Source organism: Mastomys coucha, unplaced genomic scaffold (genome assembly GCF_008632895.1).
Source record: "Mastomys coucha isolate ucsf_1 unplaced genomic scaffold, UCSF_Mcou_1 pScaffold15, whole genome shotgun sequence".
Lineage (NCBI taxonomy): Eukaryota > Metazoa > Chordata > Mammalia > Rodentia > Muridae > Mastomys > Mastomys coucha.
The window spans coordinates 111,346,260-111,371,838 of NW_022196897.1; the positions used below are offsets into that span (position 1 = coordinate 111,346,260).

General features: G+C 42.5%; 1 protein-coding gene across 1 annotated transcript in view; it reads right to left on the minus strand.

The window, feature by feature from the left end:
• Secisbp2l (SECIS binding protein 2 like) overlaps window positions 1-25,579 on the minus strand; it is a 44,479-nt gene that overhangs the window by 5,390 nt on the left and 13,510 nt on the right. The window contains exons 8-17 of the mRNA XM_031371755.1: window positions 20,551-20,685; window positions 18,474-18,554; window positions 17,723-17,890; window positions 17,448-17,589; window positions 12,536-12,702; window positions 11,384-11,516; window positions 9,472-9,634; window positions 6,347-6,567; window positions 4,515-4,669; window positions 2,578-2,797 (exon numbers count right to left, since the gene is read on the minus strand). Coding sequence (XP_031227615.1) covers window positions 2,578-2,797; window positions 4,515-4,669; window positions 6,347-6,567; window positions 9,472-9,634; window positions 11,384-11,516; window positions 12,536-12,702; window positions 17,448-17,589; window positions 17,723-17,890; window positions 18,474-18,554; window positions 20,551-20,685 — 1,585 coding nt within the window. The remainder of the gene's footprint in view (window positions 1-2,577; window positions 2,798-4,514; window positions 4,670-6,346; window positions 6,568-9,471; window positions 9,635-11,383; window positions 11,517-12,535; window positions 12,703-17,447; window positions 17,590-17,722; window positions 17,891-18,473; window positions 18,555-20,550; window positions 20,686-25,579) is intronic.

Here is a 25,579-nt window from a genome sequence, read left to right on the forward strand (position 1 = left end):
CTAAGTGCTTACTGCCCATGCAGGTACAGTCTAGGTGAGGCCCGGCATGTGCTACTCTGTGCAGGCTGTAAACAGATGCCTATGTCCCGGATGACCTCTCCTAGGAGCTCCTTCCTGATCTTCCTAAGGGTGTCCACTGAACCTATAGCCCCTTTACAGAACTGTTCAAAACCACTTACTCTGTTTGCTATTCCATCCTCATACCCCCTCACTCCCACCAAGTCTGTGCTCCTGTAGCTGTCACACAGTATACAACATTTTAAAAACAGATATAAAGGCTGACAAGATGACTTGGCAGCTAAAGGCATTTTTAACACAAGCCTGGAAACTGAGTTCAATCCTTGGAAATCATGGAGATGTGACACCACAAAGCTGTCCTCTGACCACCACAGAGCATGCTGTGACACAGGCGTGCCACACCCAATCACGAGCATGCAGATATGACAAATACAATTTTAAAATAAGTCATTATTACATGTACATAATGAAAAATAAAGCCTTATAATTTGTTTATATTTCCTCCCATCAGCTTTTCTTCGAATGCCTTAAATGCAGTGCTCAGACTCTGAGAAGTCTCTGGGCTACCTTCCCTGTGTGTCTGCGTGGACAGCATGTGATCACAGCCATTTATTCAAGCCTTATGGACTTTTCCTGTAGTGTGCTTGTAAAACTGGCATTTCACACATGCACTGACTTGATCTGTTACATACTTAATCTTTTGTCTTCATGTAGAACTAGTTATCCAGCACAAGCTTGTCTACCTCTATCTAGGCAAAACACCCACAAACTACAGTTTCTTAAAAGCAGACAATTCAGCTCCACCAAAAGCAACCCTAGACAGTTAGCTACAGCAGAGACAAGGAGACCAGGACAGAATTCTAACAGCTTAAATTCAGGAAGCAACAATGTATCTAATAAATTCACAGATCAGGTTTAAATGAGATGAAATAAAAAAGGAACCCAAATAGCAGGTGACTACATGTAATGGGTGACACTGATTCTCAACTTGACACAGGAATCCTTGGGCTTTACCTTCTATTAGGGTAATGGAAGTGTGGAGACACAACCCTAATTATGGGTGGCCCTATTCCTAGGCTGGGGTCCTGGACTAAACAAGGAGGAACCCAACTGAGCACCAGCATTCACGATGATTTCTGACTGTAGGTGCAATGTGACCAGCCACCCAAATGCTCCTGCTGTCTTGCCCACCACGACAGACTGTACTCCCCTTGATCTGTAAGCAAAGTAAGTCCTTCCTCCCATAATCCTTGTTATTTTACTATAGCACTGTAAAAAGTAGCCAACATGCTACCCTAGAAAAAATAGGAGAAATATCAACTAGTTCAAAATGTGCGTTAGAGTTCAAACCATTATAGAATCAAGGCAGGGAAGCCAATGCAGGCTATGGCAAATGATGCTGTGCCATATATTAACACAACGCTATTTTAGTCTGGACTCGCCTTGACTAGAATTATATAGAACTCAGAGTAATATACATTTTCTACATTTGTAAGATCAGACTGAGCAGTACAATAAAGTTAAGTAGCTTAATAATCTTATAGTTTTAATTATCAAGTATAAATTATTAGAATAAAACTTCCTATTATTTAGCCCACAGGGGTCAAAAGTGTGACATACTCTGCTCTTAAGACAATCTTAGACTTTTTCTTAGCCTAGAAAAAGAACAAGGCTAACAGGTGGTGTGAATAAGAATGCTCCCCAGAGGCTCACAGATTTGAATGCTGGCTCACCAGGGAGTGGCACCACTTGAAAAGGACTAGGAGGTGTGGCCTTGCTGGAAGAAGTGTGTCACTGGGCGTGGGCTTTGAAGATGTAAAAGCCCATATCAGGCCAGATGTCTTCTGTCTGTCTTTCTGTCTACCTGTTTCTGTCTGCCTGCCTGCCTGCCTGCCTATGGATCAAGACATAGCTCTCAGTTACTGCTCTAGTGCCTGCTCCCCACTATGATGGCAATAAGACTAAACCTCCGAAATGGTAAAGTCCCTAGTTACATGCTTTCTTTTGTAAGACTTGCCTTGGTCATGGTGTGTTGCTCCACAGTAGGATCTGAAAGGATGGTCTCAGTTCTAAGTATGGTTTTTGGGTTTTGTTTTGTTTTGTTTTTTGTTTTTTGAGACAGGCTCTATGTAGCCCTAGTTGTCCTGGAACTCTCTATGTAGATCAGGCTGCTGCTGGAACTCACAGAAATCCATTTGTCTCTGTGCCCAAAGTGCTAGGATTAAAGGTGTGTACTACCATCAATGGCTGAAATATTCTATTTTTAATAATAATGTTTAAACTAATTTTTAAGCCAAAAAGAGTCATGGGCTTGCTTCCTGGTGTCATATAAACTGTGTGTGTGATAGAGATTACTGCTGCAGTAATCTCAGCACTTGGGGATATCTAAAATTCAAGGTCTTCCTTAGCCAGCTCCTTATCACAGTATTCACAGTGAGTAGAAATCCAGACTTTGAAGGAAAAAAAAGTATAAAAACAATCAAGAATTAGATTAGGTTGTTTACAAAATGGTTTTAATTACTTGAATTATTTCATTTAAAATGGTATGGGACAACTTACCGTATTCCTTTTCATTTACTTCAGAAATGGGTTCAGAAATAACACTGCAGAAAGAAATGGCGCTCGCTGCAGAGGGGTTGCGCGAGTGGCCCATGTGGTGAGGCACCGTCTTCACACTCCGCAAGGCTTCCTCCGCTTGTTCCTGCTCTGTTGCTGCAACCATTTCTTTATACGCCTTCCTGGCTTCCTCCGTGAGCTCCACTAATCTATTAAACAGGCTCTAAAAAGACAGATTTTTCTGTGACTAGTCAATGTTTTTTAATTATTAAGCTTCTTATACTTTTAGTCCAGATGAAATTTGGGCAGTACATAAACCACTGAACCTTACAAAATGTACTCAACACACATGTGGGTCATAAATCTCACAGGGTTGAGACAATTGATTCTAACACTATTTGTGATATATTTGAAAGGTTCAACAAATGTACTCCCCTTTAGCCTGGCACTAGAGAGAAAGGGAACACCAACTCTTCTGCAAACACCGTGCTTGACTGTATGGGAGGGACAAGAGCAGCCAAGTCACAGCAGCTTAGAAGTTGCAGGGGGTTGGCCTTTTGTTTATTGTTTTAAAAACAAAACAAACACCAACAAATTAACAACACTAGCTTTTAAAGCAGACTGTTAAATCTGATGGTGGACATCATGGAGGAATTCAAGGAAGTTAACATCTGGTACAGAACTTGAAAAACAGGTACAGGAAAGAGAAGGAAGGGAAGGGCAGCCTTGACTAGGTAGACATGTGAAATCATGAATTAAGGAGACAAGAGAGGCATAAAGCTAGTCTGGGGGCAGTGGCAGTCTTACTTGGTTGGACCACAAGGGGATGAGCATGTGTGGGGAGGTGGTCAGGAGTTTCCAAAGGAATTAAAAGCCCTCTAGCCAGATGTGGGACATCCTCATGTTTAATAAAAATGCCAGTTATTTACACAGCACTAAAGCTATATTTTAACAGCTATATCTCATGACTTCCTCAGGCACAAAAAAGGCAACCCATCTGACAAAGCTTGGTGCTTCCCAGGTCATAAAAGACTTCAGTCCTGGTAAACGTTTTTGCTGCTGGTTTCTTTCAAGACAGGGTTTCACTATATAGCTCCAGCTGTCCTGGAACTCAGAGGTCTGCTGACTTCTGCCTCACATGAACTGGGATTAAAGATGTGCACTAGTATGCCCAGCACTCCTGGTAAACGTTCTAATGTCTTGGTGTCACATTGCTGCTTAGAGGACCAGGAACCATGAAAGATGCTGCTCACTGTGCTGACCACCAAGACAGTTAAGTACTGTAACTAGCTATCAAACATACCATTTGTCTTTACAGAGGAAGAAGAATGGTAAAAAGCAGCCCCATCATGGTCCATTAATAATACAAATTTTATTTGTAAAAAGGATTTGTATTGTAGTGTGTAAGCAATCATGCATTTAAATGAAGCCAGTAAAAAGAAAACAAGCATGTAGATTTGTGAATCTGAGATTAACATAGATATTATAAGTAAACCAGACAGAAACAGAAGTTAAAGGGCATAAGGGAAGAGGAGAAAATATTCAACAGAGAAGCTCTGATCCACTCCCTTAAGTCGCTAACTCACTCCTAGCATTAGTGTTATCAGAAAGAAGCAAGACGGTATACTTCCTAAATTATTCCTCTGTGTGTGTGTGTGTGTGTGTGTGTGTGTGTGTGTGTGTGTGTATGATTGTATGTGTGCACATGCAGGCGTACCATAGGTCAATGGCAGGAGCTGTTCTACAGGGGCTAGTTAGTATGTTTTATTAGATAGACAGGATCTCTCATTGGTCTTCAGACACCCACTTGAATCTGGCTCCCCAGTGCTGTGAGGACAGCTGTACAGCACCTTGCCTAGCTTGAGATGGGTTCCAGGGATCAGACTGAAGGTTATTTACTGACTGGGTCACATCCCCAGCCCTGTCTCCTAAGTTCTTACCTCAGCACCGAAATAATTGAAGATTCCTACAACACTAACAGGAACCAGCTTGTTCACACAGCGTCCCAGAGCTTTCCTTCCAAGGGCAAACACAAAAGGAATCTCTTGCTCCCGGGCCATGGCTATGACATTGTAGAGGGCTTCATCGAGGCCACCTAAGGTAAGGAAATCAATGCATGGAGAGGCCGCCAGTCAGTCACCTACATGTTGGAGCTAATGTGGCTAAAAGACAGAATACTGCAACAAAAGATTGTCTTACTTGATCTGTAACACACACACACACACACACACACACACACGCACACACGCACACACACGCACACACACACTCACTCTTACATATTTGTCTCTCTCCACAATTAAATCCCAAATTCCTTTAAACCTAGTACTTTAGGTTGTCTGTAGGCATTAGCATAGCAGAATGAAGTTTCAACGTAACAAACGTTTATTATGAAGAAATTTGGTGAATTAGTTAACAGTAGCTAACTTTTTTTCACAGCCTCTAAGCTCCAGTAACAACTGACCACATTTACTGAGACAGATGAACACAGTGGCTTACAGGTGTTTTATCTGTGCAAGTGCCTACCACGCTACCCGACACCTAGATCCATCTGCTCCAGCAACCAGGTTAAACAAGGCTGAACAGCACAGAGTGTACTCATGTGCCAGCTTACCTGGGAGCCTCTTTATGTGTGCTGGCTAGGTTTAGGTCAACTTGACACAAGCTGGAGTCATTCAGCAAGAGGGAACCTAAATTAAGAAAAAGCCTCTAGCCAGGCTGTGGTAGCGCATGCTTTTAATCCCAGCACTTGGGAGGCAAAGGTAGGATTTCTGAGTTCGAGGCCAGCCTGGTCTGTTTCAGGACCAGGACAGCCAGGGCTATACAGAGAAACCCTGTCTCGAAAAACCAAAAAAAAAAAAAAAAAAAAAAAAAAAAAAAAAAGGGCTGGAGAGATGGCTCAGAGGTTAAGAGCACTGACTGCTCTTCTGAAGGTCTTGAGTTCAAATCCCAGCAACCACATGGTGGCTCAAAACCATCCGTAATGAGATCAGATGCCCTCTTCTGGTGTGTCTGAAGACAACTACAGTGTACTTACATATAATAAATAAATAAATCTTTAAAAAAAAAAAAATCACAAACCAAAAAAAGAAAAAGAAAAAGAAAAAGCCTCCACCACACTGGCCTACGGGTAAGCCTATGGCATACTCTCTTAATTAGTGATTGAGAGGGCCCAGCCCATTGTGGTTGAGGACACCATGGGACTGGTGGTCCTTGATTCTCTAAGAAAACAGGCTAAGCAAGGCATTGGGAGCAAGCCGGTAGGCAGCATTCCTCTATGGCCTCTGTATCCCCTCCTGCCTCCAGCTTGCCATCTTGAGTTCCTGTCCTGAATTCCCAGGATGATGAACTATAAGATGTAAGGTGAAATAAACCCTCTCCTCCCCAAGTTGTTTTGATCACAGTATTTTATGACAGCAATAAAACTCTAAGATACTACATAACTGCTGGGTTTCTGGGAGACAGATCTCCACCCTAGGCAGAGCTGAGGTCTTTAGCTTTTTTCTAATTGATTATAAAGTGGGAAAAGTTACTAAAGGAAGATTATGTAAAGTTTTCAGAGCAGAATATATAGAAGCAAACTACTGTACACCCTGACTGGTTCTAATCTGATCACAGCGAGGAGATGTTTGGTAAGCCAGAGTGTTTCATTTTCTCATGCTCAGTATCTGTTTGCTAACTACACTGCAGAGGAAGACATGGTTTCGGGCCAGCCGCAAGGTTGGTTTAAGTTCCCTGTAGCAGTAAACCTTTTGGATGCAGGCATACACACCCTTTGACTGGATCTTCTCACAGTTTGGGGAAATGATGACGCACTTGATCTTGTTCAGCTTCATGTGCTTGGTGACCTCCCGCAGCCCCATCACCAGCCGTCGTCTGGCCTTGGCCCTCACAGGGTCCTTTTGGTAGATGCGTTCCTGGAAACTGACAAGCTCTTGCAGAAGGAGGGTCACACATTCATCAATTTCTTTAGAAAGAACCTGGTTACAGTATCTGTAAAAGAAGCAAAGAACTAGGTAATTCCATTTATTGTCCTGTAATTACAGACTTAGATTAGGAAAGTATCTCTGAGGGTGAATACATCCAACAAGGCATTTAACAAGTTACCAGTCTCTACAATCTCTAAACATGGCAATCAGAAACACAGCAATTCTGATTCCCTTAGCTTATGGATTTCAGTGAAGTAGCTTTTGTCCAGGACAAGCTGCCTTGGGAAGTAGTACTGAACTCCTAATTATTACAGTTCTAAAGATATAAAACAAATGCTGGCTTACTAAGAGATTATAGTTTTATATGTCATTGTCATACATATTACTAGAGGTACTTCTAGTAAGAGAGAAATGCAAGTTTTCTGAATTTCTTAGTAACAGTTCATCCTCTGACTGAGGAGAGAGGTGCCTGACCCTGCTGATGATGTAAACTGACAGAGCCACCAAGGAAATCACAACTCCATGGGACTCAGCTATATAACTCCTGGGCATAAATCTGCAGAACTTTAAGTTAATAGACCAAAGAGATCAATGTGAACCCATGCTTACTGCTATACTACCCACAGTAGCTGAAAGTGGAGCCAACTGAGATGGTCTCCAACATGAATGGCTAAATGAAATTGATGAAAATTTATTAATATTTACTGGAGTTTTATTCAGCTGCCAAAAAAAAAAAAAAAAAAAAAAAAAAAAAAAAAAAAAAAAGAAAGAAAGAAAAAGAAACTACAGACATTTGCAAGAAAACAGATCTAGAGACCATTATGTTAAGTGAAGTAACACAGATTCACACAAACATGCTTTCTCTAATAAAGAACTTAGATTTACATTTGTGTGTGTATACCAGCACACGAGTATGGCATGAAAGTAGATAAGATTACCAGAGGGCAGAAGAGATTTTAGGAGAGGAAAAAGAAAGTAGAAGATAAGGAAATGTTTGGTTTTGTTTTTGAAGACAGAGTTTTACTGTGGAGCCCTGGCTATGCATGTTCAAACTTGCTCTATAGACCAGGCTGGCCTCAAACTCAGAGATCTGCCTGCCTCTGCCTCTTGAGTGCTGGTGTCAAAGATGTGAGATTTTGATCTCATCACACCCAGTGAGAGTAATGGAAGGAAGTGACATGAGAGGAGGACTACTTGGGCATAAGATAGGCAGTGGGGAGAAGGAGACAGCTGGAGAAGGGCATGAATGAGCACCATCAGAACAATACATATGTATAAAATGCCATAATGAAACCCACTCCTCTATGTGCTAAAGTAAAGACAAAAATCAAGGCGGTGGACAGTATTTCTTACTGCGCAGTCTACCAATCCAATAAATCTGTTTTATTCTGCTAAAAAAAAAGAGGGGGGCGGGGCTGGAGAGATGGCTCAGCAGTTAAGACCATTGAGTGTTCTTCCGAAGGTCTTGAGTTCAAATCCCAGCAACCACATGGTGGCTCACAACCATCCCTAATGAGATCTGACGCCCTCTTCTGGTGTGTCTGAAGACAGCTACAGTGTACTTAGATATAATAATAAATAAATCTTTTTTTAAAAAAAAGGTTATAAAATATGCCAAAAAAACTAAAAATACCTAGATAAGTCTCAGCCATGAAAGCATTTCCAACCACAAAAATAAGTTTGGTTAGGTGCTCTGAAAAGCTATGGTTATGGAAGATGAGCTCAACAGGTAAACTGAAGCCTTAAGAGTAAACGTCAGGCTTTTCCACCAAACAAGGCAACTGAGACAGTCTGAAGATGTCGGCTTGAAAACAAAGGAAGTATCCAGTCACTGTGCACTTAACTCAGGCAAGGTAACCACCAGGTTTACTTGTGGACCATCCACCACCCTAAATCTGACCTCACTGCACCGAAGGCAGGCAGTCTACCTCATACAATGGGATATGGGCCTGGAAACATGTCCAGGAAATCTCATGTTTTATGTGCAAACATTTAAGCAAGTATGACATAATTTCAGAAGATAGAAATGGGCGGATTGAGGAAAGATTAAATGTCATAAACACTCAAAATTTAAAAATTCAACATCAAACTACATTTTCTTCTTTCCTGCCTCAAGCTGTTCGTTTCATACATATGTAATTTATTTTCCATGTGTTTCATTTGCTCCACATCTGCTGTCTGACATATAATTAGCTGCTCAGAGCCTGGAGTGGGGCTTCTGCTCAGCTAGAGCTGAGGAAGGAACAGAACAGAGCCGTGGCTGCCAGAACCACACTGCCTCTTGCTCTAGAGTTCCTTCCTAAGTCATTTTCAAAGGTAAAATCTCTTTGTCTACACAAATATTAAAATATGTCACAGCTGCTTTGTGACTCCTTAATTGTCCAATTTTAAACCTAGTCATATTTTCTTAAAGCAAGTGCATGGGTTAACTGTGTAGCTCAGTGGTCAAACATTTGACCAGGAAGCTGGAAGCCATGAAGCAAATCTCTAGCACTACAAAAATGTACAACAAACAAGAACAAAATAGCTTTATGGGATGAATCCAGGGTCTTAGGCGAAGAAGCCTATTACATGTTATTAACTGATTAGTAAGCTTTATAAAATGCCTATATTATATGCAAAAATGTAAGTATTTGGAGAGCAAAACCCTTAGAACACTATATCCTATATACACACATATGTAACATGCATATATACATATACATGATATACATCTGATGTAAAAGGCTGGAATGCTGGGAGAGAAGCACCACATGTGATAAAGAAACTATATTACTGTGAAATCCCTTTCCAAAGGTACTGACAGCAGGGTCTGCTTTAAATAGACCCAAAGCAGCCATGAAGCAGTGGTGGCAGCACGGTGCAGCCTCCATACTCCCTTGGTGGGTTTAGGTAACAAGGGTACAAATTCAGAACAACCAAGATCCTTCAACTCTTTCATCTCAATATTGAGAAAAAAAAAACTTACTCTCGAAATCTTTTGCTGTGGATTTTGGTTATCGTTGACGATGCCATTGGACTGCCTATGCCAGAACTAGCAGGTGAGCCTTGGGACACAGGTGTCATACAGTATGGAGAGTTCTGACTTGCTGGAGAAAGTGAAGCATCACTGGGCATGCTCAGTCCAGTATCTGTGGAGATGCAAGGTGAAAGGGAAGAACCTGGAAACTTCAAATGCTAAGATGCTCCAGATGTACATACACAATTGAGATGATAGAATTTCTCAGGCTGTATACTAATTCTCTGGAAGCTAGTAAATTAGGCACTTTCCTATCATAAATTATTTCTTATAAATTAAAGAATGAAGTACTCCTACTAATATCATAGCATACCCAAGAAAAATCTAAGCACAAGTTAGAAGTTTCCACAGAGGAGATGCAGAAGTGAAATTATCTATGGCATGTATGTCCAATGATCTGTACCTTTGTGTCTACAGTATTACTGCATACCTCTACTTGGCTATCTACTGCTTAAATCTTTCTTTCTAATTCTACCTGGTACTGGCAATGACAACCTATGTCACCCATTCTCTCTCTCTCTTTGTGTAGCCCTGGCTGTCCTGGAACTCACTCTATAGACCAGGCTGGCCTGGAACTCAGAAATCCGCCTGCCTCTGCCTCCCAAGTGCTGGGATTAAAGGCATGCGCCACCACTGCCCAGCCATCTATTCTCTCTTAACTCTCCTTATCCTATACCTGCTCACCCTCCCCTGATTCCCCAGGCCCCACACCTGCTCGCCCTCCCCTGACTCCCTAGGCCCCACACCTGCTCACCCTCCCCTGACTCCCTAGGCCCCACACCTGCTCACCCTCCCCTGATTCCCCAGGCCCCACACCTGCTCACCCTCCCCTGACTCCCCAGGGTCCACACCTGCTCACCCTCCCGACTCCCCAGGTCCCACACCTGCTCACCCTCCCCTGATTCCCCAGGCCCCACACCTGCTCACCCCTTCCAACTCTGTATAAAGCACAGCTCACCCCCTGAGCCTCTCCTGACTCTCCTAGACCCCACCTATTTATCTGGACTTTGCTTCTGTGCTCAGGCAGTCATACTTCTAGATGCAAACTCTCAACTCCACTGCTTCTTCCTAAGTTACTGCTTGTCTTCAACGGGTAAATGCAGTGTTTGCATATTCTGTCTAATAATTAGAAAGTTACTCACTCATCCTGTGCACCCATTATATCAGCCTTTGATCATTTGGGTGTCCAGCCTCTTACTTCTATCACTTACTGAACACACTGGTATTTATTAAATCAACATTAGAGGGATGAATGGATGAATGGACATACATAAATCTAAGGAGAATCATATTGAGAATAAAGGGGAACCCCCAAAAAACTATGTCCTAGATAAACAATACTTGGGAATAAATCAACTTCCTAAGAGCACTGAAAGATTCCTGGTTGAGATCTGCGCATATCAGATTTACCTTGCTGCAAAATGCTGTGTGGCTACTTGTTGTACCAGATGGGAACCTATCTGCTGGAATCCCACATGCTGGATATGAATAGCATCTTTGCTCTGTTTTGTAGTTCTCTATTCCTTGTGCCTTATGCATTAATTCTCCCCAAAATAAGAAATCAATAAAAGTGCTTTTAAAATAGTCCTATGAAAAAAATAACCAATATATAGTGTTTTTATATGTAAAAGATGCTGAGCAAGGACTCTTATGGCCATCCCAGGAGCCCCAGGCACTGGGAGGATACTAATATCTGAGATGTTACTACAGTTGATGGGTCTGAGCCTCCAAATTGTCAGAGACCTGCTATGGGACATCTGCCCACCCTTTCAGCCATCTGCCTTCAAAAGAAACCACATAAATCAACATACATAAAATAGAGTGTACAACTTCTACTTGAGGCATAGCCAGGCATCCTCACCTTCCTGGGAGACAGTTTCCTGAGGTAAGTCATTGGCTAGGTCCAAATGCGTTTCTGTCAGCTCCTCAGCTCCCAAAACACTATGTTCCACAGTCAGACGTCCCTTCTTTTCCTCTCTTTCTTTCAAAATAACCTGAAAGCCATTACACGTTCTTTAATTACCAGTCACTCTTCAAATAGGTTCAACAAACTCTTCCAGTGTTACACTAAAACATAGGCACAGCCATGAGGATCTCAGTTGGCTGTGTTACCTGGCTATACAGAAGGTAAAAAAGTGACTCATTTTAGAAACTAAGTTGAAGAGAATGCTTCAACTGGAGCATGGAGAATGGAGAATATAGGGAGAGTGCTAAGAGTCACAGTCAAATTCACATCATCTATCTCCGTCTTCAAATAAAGAGAAGCAGGATGCTGAAGCAAACAAGCAAATACGGCACATCTTTAAATCTGAGGTGACCAAGTAGGGTTTCCAAAACTGACTTTCAGTTTGTGTGATTTACACTCTACAGTTTTTAATTATTCAGGCATGGATTAACTCATTCTGACCCTCTAATACTAAACCAATGCAGATACCATCAACAATTCATAGGTAAGGAAGACAAAGGTGAAAAGGTGGGCCTAAAAATGCTCTACTCCACACAGAACATACATTAAAGTTACTAAAGTTACTAAAGTTCAGGGCTAACTGGCTAGCTGGCTCGGAGCCAGAGTGCCTGGCTCAGACGTATGAGGCCTTAGGAGAACAGAGTCAAGAGCAACTGAAAACTCTGGATATAATTAGACTTCTGGATGCAGGTCATACAAGCATGCCCACACATGCTTACACACACACACACACACACACATATATATATGTAAGAGAAAAAATGCAAAGGAAAGAAAGATCTGAACTTATTCCTAAGAAGGGTCTAATACTTTGAATATGAAATGCTTATCGGTTTATTTTTCAAACATTATAGAAAAATTCACTTGGCAGGACCTTCTTACATACAAGAAGACTGCCATACAATGCTGGTTTTGGATTAATCAGTCATATATAACCATGTGTATGAATATATTACAACATCTACTTCCTAAAACACAACTAACTTTGCAAGAAATAAAAAAGGTAAAACCTTTACTTATCCTATAAAAGAAACATCTCGGGGTTACCTTTTTCAGCGCCGTGGGTCGTTTTAGCTTTGCAATTTCCTTCTCCTTTCCTTTTTTTGCTTTAGAGGAAGTAATGTCCAAAGAATTAAAGGATGTCAAACATGGCTGACTTTTGGCTAAGGTCTTTCTGTTAGAGTCTTTAGTGTGAAAAGTGGCTGTGGTGACAACTGAAAACAAACAAGAGCATTAGTGTTACTATTGAAGTCAAATCCCCACACAATCTCCTAAACAAATCCTGAAAAACACAATGTTTCTCTTCCCATGGAAATAGACAGAAGACAGAGTAATGGCAGCAACCCTCAGGCACAGCTTCCTTCCAGATCTTTCACCTCCCAAGGAGGAGGAAGGGAAGTCAATGCAGTCAGCCAACTGACAGGTCTGAAGTAAGCTGGACAACTGGCTTCCAGTCAGCGGGGCCCACCTGTGTTCCCCTAAGCCTTACTCACATACTTGGGCAGCCTGTGGCTCCTCTCCTCAGCTCAGTGTCAGAAGGAACACTGAGTCTCCTGTTACCCAGCAACTGCTCATACCCCCCTTCTTCAGCCCCCTTCTTTAACATTTCTAAGTCTCCAAATCTCCATCTCTCCACTCTAACAGGATGCTTGTCATTCCCTTGAGAAGACACTGCCCAAATTACAAAAAGGGAAAAAACTCCAAAAGGAGAGGACAGACAGCCTTCCTCCTGTCCAAGGCCCACTAACCCCCTCAGCTCCTAATGCCACTTTAATTCCTCTAGGACCCTCTTCTGTCCCTTTTCTCATGCACTTCCTCCACGCCAATCTCTTTTCTTTGAGTGCTCCCCCAATCTTTTGTCTAAAAGAAAAGCTGGCTTGGGAGGCAAACCCAAAGCCTAGTCCCATAACTGGGCTGCTTCAGCCTGCAGTGCTCTTACGGCTCCCTCTCTCCAGTAAAACTTCTCAGCATCATTCTGACCCCCTTCCTTTCCAATCACCACCATCTGGCCTTGGCCCTACCCATTCTCCTATAAGTATACTACTGTCAAGACCCAACAGAACTCTTCAGTTGCCAAATACAATTTCCCAACCTTCAAAAATTCTCCCCAGGTCTCTGTCTCTTCTAAATCATTCATTCATTCATCCATTCATATTTATTTGTCTGGCTCTTCTTCCTTTTGTTCCTGAAACCTGGTCACTCCAAGGGCTTCTCCCTCATTTTAAATAGACCAACTTCTAACTGAAGTACACATGTATAAACACATGACAAATGGGACCATCGGGCCTCAGCTGCTAGCATTTCAAGTCCAAGGCCACTGTCAACTCTCCTTATGTCACTGTAGTATGCTCATAGCACTCTTCATTAAGCCGGAGAGTACAGGTACGGTATGTGTGTGAGGGTGTGCCTCCACATGTATGCAAATCCATGTGAAGCCATGTTGGTGCTGTGTGTCTTCCCAATCACTATCAATTCTAGTCTTAAGACACCAATACAGCCAGGAAGTGATGGCATACGCCTTTAATTCCAGCACTTGGGAGGCAGAGGCAGGTGGATTTCTGAGTTCGAGGCCAGCCTGGTCTACAGAGTGAGTTCCAGGACAGCTAGGGCTACACAGAGAAACCCTGTCTTGAAAAACCAAAAAAAAAAAAAAAGACATCAATTCAGCTACACTAGCTGAATGATGAGCTGAAGGATCTGCTGGTCTCTGCACCTCGACCACGGGGTTTACAGGTGTGCACTGTTATTCATGCCTGGCTATTACATAGTACTAGCGATCCACACTCAGGTCCTCATGCCCATGTGGAAAGCACTTCATTGATGATGGAGCCATCTCTCCAACACCCTGGTTTGTCTCGGACCTACTCCTACAGCCTACCACTCCACACTCCATCAAGTCCTTGCAAATGTTCACTCCCATTCTTTACTTAGGTTTCCTAACAGCTTTCTTTCTATTCAATACTTTCGAATAAAGACTGGGAAGAGAAGGGAGTCTCATTTCTATCTGCCACGAATCCAACTCATTCTTCAAAGTCCAATCAACACTTCCTTCCATGAAGTCACTTGTAACTTTTATATCTCTTCATCTACTGCCATAAACCACTCCCTTCTACAGGCTCACGGAACTTAATGTATCTCTCCTAAGACACCACTGTTGATCAGTTCTATTCTCCTACAAGATTACCAATGACTGACCCAACTTGAGACCCATCTACGTGAGAGAGCTAACCCCTGACACTATTAATGATACTATGCTATGCTTGTAGACAGGAGCCTAGCATAACTGTATCCTGAGAGACAGTTCATCCAGTAGTAGATAGAGGCAGATCCAGAGACCTATAGCCAAACATCAGGTGGAGCTCGGGGAGCCTTGTAGAAGTGTAGGGGATAGAACTGAACAAGCTGGAGAGGTCAGGGACATCACAAAAAGACCCACAGAGTCAGTTAACCTGGTACTATGTGGTCTCAGAGAGACTGAACCACCAACCAAAGAGCATGCAGGAGCTGGACCTAGGCTCCCTACACATTTGTAGCTAATGTGCAGCTTGGTCTTCATGTGAGTCCCCTAACAAGTGAAGCGGGGAGTTGTTTTGGTCTCTGATCTCTGTCACTGGTTCCCCTTTCCCCTATATGGACTGCCTAGTTGGGCCTGAGTGGGAGGGGAAATGCCTAGTCCTGCTGGTACTAGATGTCCCAGGGTGGGATGGTATTCAAGGGGGACTTCTCAGAGAAGGGGGGGGGGACAATGGGGGAGAGGGTTCTATCTTTTTTTTTATAGATTTTTTTGTTTGTTTGTTTGTTTTTCGAGACAGGGTTTTTCTGTATAGCCCTGGCTGTCCTGGAACTCACTCTGTAGACCAGGCTGGCCTCAAAGTCAGAGATCCACCTGTCTCTGCCTCTCAAATGCTGGGATTAAAGGCGTATGCCACCACTGCCCGGCTGATTTATTTACTTATCATATGTAAGTACACTGTAGATGTCTTCAGAAGAGGACATCAGATCTCATTATGGGTGGTTGTGAATCACCATGTGGTTACTGGGATTTGAACTCAGGACCTTTGAAAGAGCAAGCAGTGCGCTTAACCGCTGAGCCATCTCTTCAGCCCCAGGGAGAGGGTTTTATAAACGTAGAACTGGAAGGAGAGGGGGAGGGCTGAACTCTGGATATAAAGTGAATTCAAAACAATAAATTATTGAAAAAAAAGAGATTTATTTTATATTTATTTTTTGTTATGTATATGAATGTTTTTCCTGGATGGGTGGATAAATGTGCAGCATGTGCATACTTGTCGAAGGGCATCAGATGCCCTGGAACAGAAGTTAAGAATGGTTGTGAGCTGCCACTAGTGCTGGAAACTAAACCTAGGTCTCCTGCTGAGCCAGCTGTTTTGTGAGTAGGTCTGTCTTCATCACCTCCACACCCCAGTGCTCCCGACAGCACGTTTTGTACACTGACACTCAGATTTGTTTGACATTATCTCCACGGAATCAACCTCAGCTGTAGAACTGATGGTGTAGTTCAGTGGCAGAGATTTACCTCCTATGCATAACACCCTGGGTTCGAGGCCCAGCACTGGAAAAAGGTTGGCGATTTAGTTCAGTGGTAAAGTGTTTGCCTAGCTAAGCACAAGGCCCAGGGGTTTAGTTCCCTGCAACTAAAGAAAAAAAATTGTTAAAATGCCAGATATCTGGGCATGGTGGTTCACCAGTAGTTTTCGAGTTTGGGAAACTAAGGCAGGCAGATTCCTTCAGCCCCATCTCACAAAACAAAAACAGCAATAACAATAACAAAATCCCAACCAAGTTGTAATGATCACAGGTTAACAAGCTCTTCTTTGTGACAATACGTACTAGTTTGCTGAGTGATTATAATCCAGTTTCTAAGCACTCTACATCTACATCTCATTCCCCAACAACCTTGAAGTAGGCACCATCACTACTCCAATTTTTTAACATAAAGAATTAAAGGACAGGAAGATAAGTATCTTCCTAAAGAAACACATCCAAGGGCCACGCTTCCGTCGCAGGAGCTTGCTACTCTGCATTCACTATCACCTCTACCCAGTTCTTCACAGCAAAGGTTTCCACTAAATGAGGAACAGACACAAGGTTTAGCATTTTACAACAGACGCTGTCACACATTCCTATCTTTCTACCTATTCAACAGTCCTGGGACTGGGACAATATAGGAACAGAACACAAAGAAGATTCTGCTTCAGCATTAGTCCTTTTAAATGGTGCCCTTCCCTCCTCTGTGCTACACCTAGTCCTCTAAAACAGAAGGTGGGGACCAAACACTGAGCTTTATGTTTTGTTTGTTTATTTGTTTCCAAGACAGGGTTTCTCTTTGTAGCCCTGGCTGTCCTGGAACTCACTCTGTAGACCAGGCTGGCCTAGAACTCAGAAATCCTCCTGCTCTGCCTCCCAAGTGCTGGGATTAAAGGTGTGCACCACCACTGCCCGAATAGCACCAAGCTTTAAATCTGGTTTAAACAGTGGGAAGCCAGATCAGTGTCTAATTCACATATTTAAAGCTATCAACACTTGTCATTCTCATCCTGTGATTTTCTTTTTTATTTTAACCCTTGAAGAAGAAAAACAAAGCAAAACAAAACAAAACAAAAAACCCAATGAGGATGGGGGGAGGGGAACAGGGCTCAGCAGCTCGTGTCTATACTAGAGGTCTGAGGACCTGAGTTCAGCCTGATGCTCAGAACCCATGGTGGAAGGAGCCAGACTCCTGGAAGCTGTTCTCTGACATCAACATGCTCCACATGGCATGGGCACCCACATTCTCTCTCTCTTTGTGAGTGGGGGGTCAAGAACAACATCAACATGCTCCACATGGCATGGGCACCCACATTCTCTCTTTGGGGGTGGAGGGTCAAGAACAGAGTAGGGAGAAAGAGTGGAGCTATGTCCCAAAGGCTGCAGCAGACTGTCCAGGGTAAGGCGTTACCTGGATGCGCCAGCGGTCTGGTGTTGGTGATCTGGCGTGCTCTCATTGCCTGCTGCTGCTTCTCCAAAGCAGCTAGCATGTCCCCTAAGTCCAGCTGCACAGGGGTTTTATTCTTTTTTCCAGCTGCTTTTGATAGAGCTTCCTAAAAGATGGATAAGATAGGGTTCATTTTTTTGTGACCAAGAAAGACTGACAAATTGTAATTACACTTGGTACTCTAATCCATCCCACCAAGGCCAGCACACAATCACAACTGTGCAGAAAATTTCTTATACCTGCAACTTTTTTTGCTCCATACTTATTTCTGAGTATTCCTGTGCTGTGGCAAGGGCTGCAGCTAATGCTTTTTTCTTCTGACTTTTGGCTCTTTTAGGAACTGAGGTGGTAATGGGAATTGGAGTCTGAACTATGTTGATGGGTGAGTTCTCAGGTAAGTCATCCAACTGTGAAACGGGAGAAACATATCTGTTAGTCATTTCATGGAAGTCAAACCGTAAGAAAAGACAATGCAGATTGAGTCAGGTTCTGAAGGACAAAAGCAGACTCAGAGGACTCGGGTCATAAAGAAGAGGGTAAGTGGGAGGACCATTCTAGAATAAGAGACAAAGGGACAAAAACTGAATATAACAGGTGATCCTTGTCTAGGGGAAGTTTCCATATAGAAGGTATGTTGTCTAACAATATTCAAGGGCTTCTCATCTAATAATAGAGCTGTGGACTTCCCCAAAACTACTTTTGTTTAAAAAAAGAAATATTAAGGCTTAAAAGGTACAAGAGTCTGCTGCCAGGACTGAAACGTGGTTCTCCTGACTGAGAGCGCCAACACCTGCAAGTTGTCCTGTCTTCCTCAGGCACTCTGCACCCTCCCATATGCACGTACAATACAAGTGCAGTAAGAATTAAACATGTTGTCCCAACACACCATGTTGCCCTATGTCCTTTATACAAACCTCAAGACTTCTTTCCACATAGCCCAAGTTGAAAAGGTATTCTATTTTTCTTATAATTTTGAAAGGAGTTACTTACTACTTTTGAAGAAAGTTTCTGTTGAATATTCTCATCTTTAGAATTTCCATTCTCACTTAGTTCTTGAAACCCATCTTCATCCTGAAATAGTTTCACTTTGTCAGTGAAAATGTTCAGTGCTAACTCTACAAAGGGGTGTGTGAGGGTGTGTACATGCCTTCATGTCTGTGTAGGATACGTGGTGTGTATGTGTGTATATACCCATGTAGGTGGGTACATGTATTAACATTTGTGCGTGTGTACTCATACACATGTATACATATATGTTTGCTGGGGATCAAACCCAGGGCCTTACTTAGGCTAGGTAACCACTCTATTAATGAGCAATCTCCCCAGCATAGTAACTTTCTATACTGTTACATGACAGGTAGGGAGTTCTGAAAGGTAGAGAGATGATGTATATTTGTACCCTAGTGCTGAGCTATCTTAATCACCTTAAAAGGGACATTTTATTTTTTCCATACAAAATCTATTTTTTATTCAAGCATGAAGTCATGTCCACATCCACCCATCCTTTAGATCTGTAACCACTTTTTCATTTTTACACTAATTCTATCCTAAGATAAGTAACTGCAAAAAATTCAAAAGGATTTTATCACATTCAGATAATTTGGAGATTTTAAACAGTTTTGTAGTCATTTTTAAATTTATTCCATTCCTTATTATATACAATCTTAAGAATAATGTTTAAAATGTTTTTATTCAAATTAACCTCTTAGTCAATATCCTTCTGATTGAATGGAAACAATCATACAAGTAGCCTATAATTAAACTGTCATATTTATATTTAAACTATTTTTCTGAGACTAAAATTAAATTTTGTTGAAAGAAAGAATGAAAGTAACATTCTATACATCAAAAAGTGTTCAACTTGCATAAAGTCCACAAGTAGTAAAAACAAAGACCAGTCAATCCAGGATCATGGAGCTCTGCTCAAAGCCCCATAGCTGAGAACAGAGAAAAGACTATGCTTATAAGTCCCAAGAGGTGGGGAATGGCTAGGTTGGGAAAGGGCTAACTTTGGAAGCATGAGGAGCTGACTCAATTCCCAGAACCTAAGTAACAGCAGCTGCACTGTGACAGGCATGGAGATCCCAGTGCTGCAAAGTGAAGATAGGCAGATCCACCAGGCTCACCAGCCAGCCTGCCTTACCTTATCACTGACATCAAGGCCAATGAGGGATCTTTTGTCAAAAAAAAAAAAAAAAAAATCAAGATGGATGGTATCTGAGGGGCAAGGCCCAAGGTTGTCCTCATGCAAATAAACAGGAACCACAGTAAACAAAGAAATATGGTCTTGAGATCTGGCAGGCTGACCAGTTCAGTTACCTCCCAGGCCCAGACCCAGGGCTCTGAGTGCCTACCCTATGATCTGCTGGAACTCATGAAAGGGTTGGTCCATCAGCTTCAAAGCTGCAGGACCTCCAAGACACGGGGCAACAACAGGACATCTGAGAGGAGTCTGGGTGAGGATCCAGTATTAATAGTGCAGCAGAAACCAGAGGCCTCTAACTGGACCAATGACTCACTGCAATGAACATTTGCAAGTAAAGAAGTGTAGACAAAAGGGTGTACTGCATGATACTGTGACACACTGCACCTTCCATGACAAGATGGGATTTTTCCTATCTTATTTTATTTTGGAGGGAGGTTGCAAAGGCAGAGGGTGAATATGAAGGGATGGGAAAATGCGTGGGATTAGAGCACATGATGTGAAACTCACAAAGAATCAATAAAAAGTTAAACAATGAGTTAGTGTAGTGCGTCACTTATAATCTAACAGGGTAACCTATTAACACATAAAAACACAGCATTTATAACACAATCACAAATCCATTTCTTAATGAAGATGTTTTTTTTAAGAATAGTTTAAGCCGGGCGGTGGTGGCACAAGCCTTCAATCCCAGCACTTGGGAGGCAGAGGCAGGTGGATTTCTGAGTTCGAGGCCAGCCTGGTCTACAGACTGAGTTCCAGGACAGCCAGGGCTATACAGAGAAACCCTGTCTCAAAAAACCAAAAAAACAAAACAAACAAACAAACAAACAAAATAGTTTATAAATAAATTTGAAAAATTACCTCAAAATATAAAGACTCAGAATTTGGGTCACTTCTGTGAGACTGAGTAGAGTTTAAGTGCTTATTGTCTTGTCTCTTTTGCAAATTCTGTCTTCTTTCTGAGGAAGTACTGTGTCCCCGACATCTGAATCCAACCTGAGAAAGAAAGTATTATTTTCTAGTACCTGTTTCACTGAAATACAGCAAATGTGTAGAGAAAGAAGCACATGGACTTTTACAAAGTGCATATCTTATCTTCAACAGCTAAAGCGCTGATAAAATGAGACAGATGTATAACTTTTCTTCCCCTAGAAGCTGAATATTTTTACCAGCTTTATTCACAAAAGCCAAACCTGACAAGCCTAAGGTCATACAGGGGTGAACAGCCCTGCTAATAGGTTATGTCCACCATACGGCAGAGTACTCGTTAGCTGCCCATAAGGTAAGCATGGCTAGTAAATCTAATCACCCGAAAACATCTCCAGGGAACCAGCTGAATGGAAAAAGCCATCAGTGAAAAGATTAAACAAATAAGTAGAGGTAGGAAGAACAAAAACTCAAGGTTAACCTTGGTGAGCCCTGGCTAAAAAGCATCTGTAGAGAAAATTGTTCAGTAAGAACCTTACCTTCAAGGAAATGAGCTGAAGAAGTAAGGTGGCAGAGCCTATAACCCCACACTAGAGCAGGAGAGACAGGATGTGCACAGGGCCAACCAGGGCTACGATAGCAAGAGTAGCGGGTAGTAGCTGAAGTACAATGCAGGAGCCTCATTCAGAAATTAAATATAAGCCCACCCAATGTGCACACATGTGCAAAAAGAAGAGAAGGGGGAGTATTACTATTATCCTGTTACAAGAGCTATTTGTATCTCCCCCACATTCTTGTGTTAAGATCCTAAGTCCTGGAAGAAGGACTCTGGGAAGTGATCATGTCAAGAGAGCAGAGCATCATGGGTGGGTTTTATGAAGCCATAAAAGATACCCAAAGAACTCTTAGACACTCTTCTACTTAAGAGCAACATTGAAAATAAGAACCAAGAAGCAGGCCTTCGGCAGACAATTCTTCACCAGCCATCTGACCTTCCTGTACCCTGACCCTGACACACTACACTTTTCTGCTCACAAGCACCAAGTCTATGGTACTTTTTTATGGGAGCCAACAGATTGAGACATTTACTAATAAGTCTGAAAAATATTTCACTGTCAGAGGGTAAAGAAAAAGCATATGTTCTAATGACCTCGAGATAGGTTTAGTCTCTTAAGAACCGATGTTAGCTGACATCAACACCCCTCAGAAGGTCAACACCCCTCAGAAGGAATGAGATGTAAGAAGCCCCTCTGCATCAGCACCTACCTCTCCATCCTAACAGTAAACAAAGTGAGGCAGTCAGAAACAAATCAAGGACATCATGCTTGCTACTGTGATCCAGCTAGTATATATGTATTGATGGTATCAGAAATACTTAACAGTTTTTTTGTAAAAGCAAGTGCAACTTCATTGTTCTATGTGAAGGAAAAAAGTATGAGGTCTGCCAGGCATTTAATCCTGGCACTCAGGAGGCAGAGGCAGACAGATCTCATGAGTTCAAGGCCAGCCTGGTCTACAGAGTGAGTTCATGCCAGTCAAGGTTATACAGAAAGACCCAATCACCAAAAGAGAGAGGGGCAGGGAAGGACGAGAGAGAAGGAAAAAAGTACCTTAAAACTTCCAAACTAACAATTTCAACAAGGTTCCTGAGAACCAAATTTTCCAACAGCCTCTGAGCAAACCAATAACTGAGTGCTCATAACTGAGTGCTTCCGTGAGTTCTTCTAAGTAAGTTTGTTGCTGAAAAGGCACATGAGCCAGACACAGTGGTAGTCTTAGAATTCAAGAAGCAGAAGCAGGATCACCAAGTTCAAAGATAGCCTGGTCTATAAAGGTAGTTCCAAGCTAGACTTGGCTACAGGGCAAGACTCTGCTTCAAAATAAAGAAACAGGAATAAGGAATAAAACAGATGGATAAACAGAGACGGGAATCACGATTCAATGATGGCACACTTGTAACCCCAGTTCTGGGAGGCTGAGGAAGGGGACTAAATGTCAAGGCCTGCCTAGACTATGCACTGAGACCTGACCTCAAAATAAATCAAGGTAAAAGGAAACAGATGAAGCATCAGAGTAAGTAAAGACTTGATGAGACAAGTTCACAGAAAAGGAAACACAAGCAACTCAAAAACACAAAGATGCCCAACTACATTAAAACCTTTTTGAAAACCTAACAATCATGTTAATAGTTCTGGATATTGTCTCCCTCAAGTCATCCTGTTTAGGACTTGATTCCTGGGGGGGGGGGATTTGGTTCTACTAAGAGGTGTGGAACTTCCAAGAGGTGGGGCCTGGGGCTGTGGGAAGGCCTCAGGCAGTAAAGTACTGAATGAGGACCTTGGTTTGATCATCAGAATCCATTGTTAAAGGCCAGGTGTGGTGGAATGTACTTCTAACCCCACTGCAGGAAGGTAGAGCCTGTAGGATGTCTGAGGCATGCTACTAGTATGGTGGCCAGCAAGCTGTAGCAATTCTCTTGTCTCTGCCCCCACAGTGTCAGGGTTATCGGCATACATATCCATGACTAACATTTTCCAGGTCCCCATGCCGGTATGGCAAGCTCTATTACCCACTCCGCCATCTCTCTGGCCTCATAAGCAGTGTGTAAAAGTACGCACTGCTTTAAGGATGTAGACAACCATGTGTTCCCACTGTTATCATCAAGTCTCTGATAAAAATATCTCAAAACACTGTACCATAAAGAGTAGCACAAGGGCAGGTGAGCCGCCTAGCAGGGAAAGGTGCTTGTCTGCTGCGAAGCCTGGTTGACCTGGGCTTGACCCCTGGGATCCACAGGAGGTGGAAGGAGAGCTTCCAAAGTTACTTGCTGAACTATACACATATTCACATGTACACACACTCATACACAAAGACATACAAAAAAAAGGAACTAGTATAAATAAATAGAGGTCAATATTTTCTGTAGGATTTACCTTCTAAAAGCCTTTAAAGTCTAGAAAACAATTAGAAATTGCAAAAGAGCAACATTATGTTTTGACTTAAAAAGGAGTTGATATTTGGGGAAAAAAATCAAATATCTACTTCAAAAAAATCTTAGGAACAAGGAAACATCAGTAGTAGATATAAGATATACTCTCAAAATCTGCCTCTAATGCTTTAGGAATGAAAGAGGAAAACACACAAAACAGATCTGCCAGGTAGAGCGGCGCTTGGCGCCAGCACCTGGGAGACTAAGGCAGGAAGGTCATAAGGTCAGAGCAACTTGGGCTACAGAGCAAGCTCCAAACTATCCTCATCTCTAGAGCAAGACCCTCCTCCAAACAAACAAAATACTCTCATGCTTGGCTTCTTCTTTCCCACCAATGGTTTTCACCTCACGGTTATTTCCTTTAAAGGACACAGATACAAAACAAACAAACAACAACACAACCAGGGCCAGGACTGAGACCAGGAACTTGGCAAGACAGGCAGTTTCAATCCAAACAGAAAAAAGTCGCTAAACTCTTTGCACGTCTTGTTTAACCTTTATCATCAAATAAAGCCAAACCTAGATTGCCTCATAAGCCTGAAACAAAAATGGCCTAACTGCAAGAATCACAGGGAAGGACCATTATTCCTGTTTCCTGGCAGTCTAAGAGGTCTGCCAAGGGATTGTCTGAAGTATTAGTCTCAGGGAGGCCAAGATCAGCAGCAGTGGTATACAGACCCATCATTCTGCTCATATTTAGATGACAGCTCTAATTCCTTAACTAGATATAAAGAATCCAGGAAGTCTATCTAAAATAAAAAAGAGAAATAATGATCAATAAACAGCTCCCTGATTTGACAGCCAAACAACACATGAAGGTACAGTCTCAGTAGATGCATGGTTGTGCACAACCCACTCTGCATGACTGACAGGCAAGTGCCTGGTCTGGTCACACTGTGGCACCAAGTAACCATTAATGTGATAGTGGCACTAGTGTACAAGAGTGTTAATAAGCCACATCAAAATATGCATGGCTGAAGAGACAGTTTGACAGGCAAAGGTGTTTGCTAGCAAGCCTGGTGACCAGAGACTGACCCTTCCTACAAGCTGTCCAGACTTTACAGCCATTGTGTGTTTAGAAACTAAACGCCAGACTGCAGTCCTTAAGCTCAGCCACTCACTCTATTTTGTTTTGTTTTTTGAGACAGAGTTTCTCTGTGTAGTCCTGGATGTCCTGGACCTTGCTTTGTACACCAGGGTGCCCTCGAAGTGACAGAGCTCTGCTGCCTCTGCCTCCGGAGGGCTGGAATTAAAGGCGTGCACCACCACCGCCCAGCTCAAACAGCCATTCTTAAGAGAAGAGAGTCTAGGTTTTGATACGGAAGGAAACAGACACTGCAAGTGACAGGTAGGTGGGGTTTCCTTTCTAAACGTCATGACAGATTTATCCAGATGCAGAGTAGAAATATGGTACCACGTACATCCACGTTCTTACCACCTTCACCCAACACATTACCAGTCATTACTTATACCTTACTAGCTAAGGCATTTAAAGATATAAATATGGGAGCTTCCTGTCTATGTGTGTGATAGGCATGCATGTGTTCATGCATGGGCACATGTGCACACCTCCGTGTTCTCAGACAAAAACCTCAGGTGTCCTTCCTCAGAAAATAACCACATCTGTTTCTTTAAGACAGGCTCTCCCATGGCCTGGGGCATGCCAACTATGCAATCATGCATGTGTCCCTTCCTCTGGATCTCTCCACACTATTCTTTTGAGACACAACCTCTCTCACTGAGCCTGAAGCTCACCAATGCAGCTAAGGCGGCTGCCTCCCCAGCTCTGTGACTACTGATGTGCACTGTTACAGGACAGCATTTTAACGAGGAGCTGGGGATCAGACTCAGATCCTCATACTTATCAATAGCCTACAGTAGTTCACATTTAGATAACTTTTTGCATCTTTAAAATTTAAGGATACTGTGACTCCTTCCTAATTGCTATACTGTGATTCTTAAATGCTACACCAT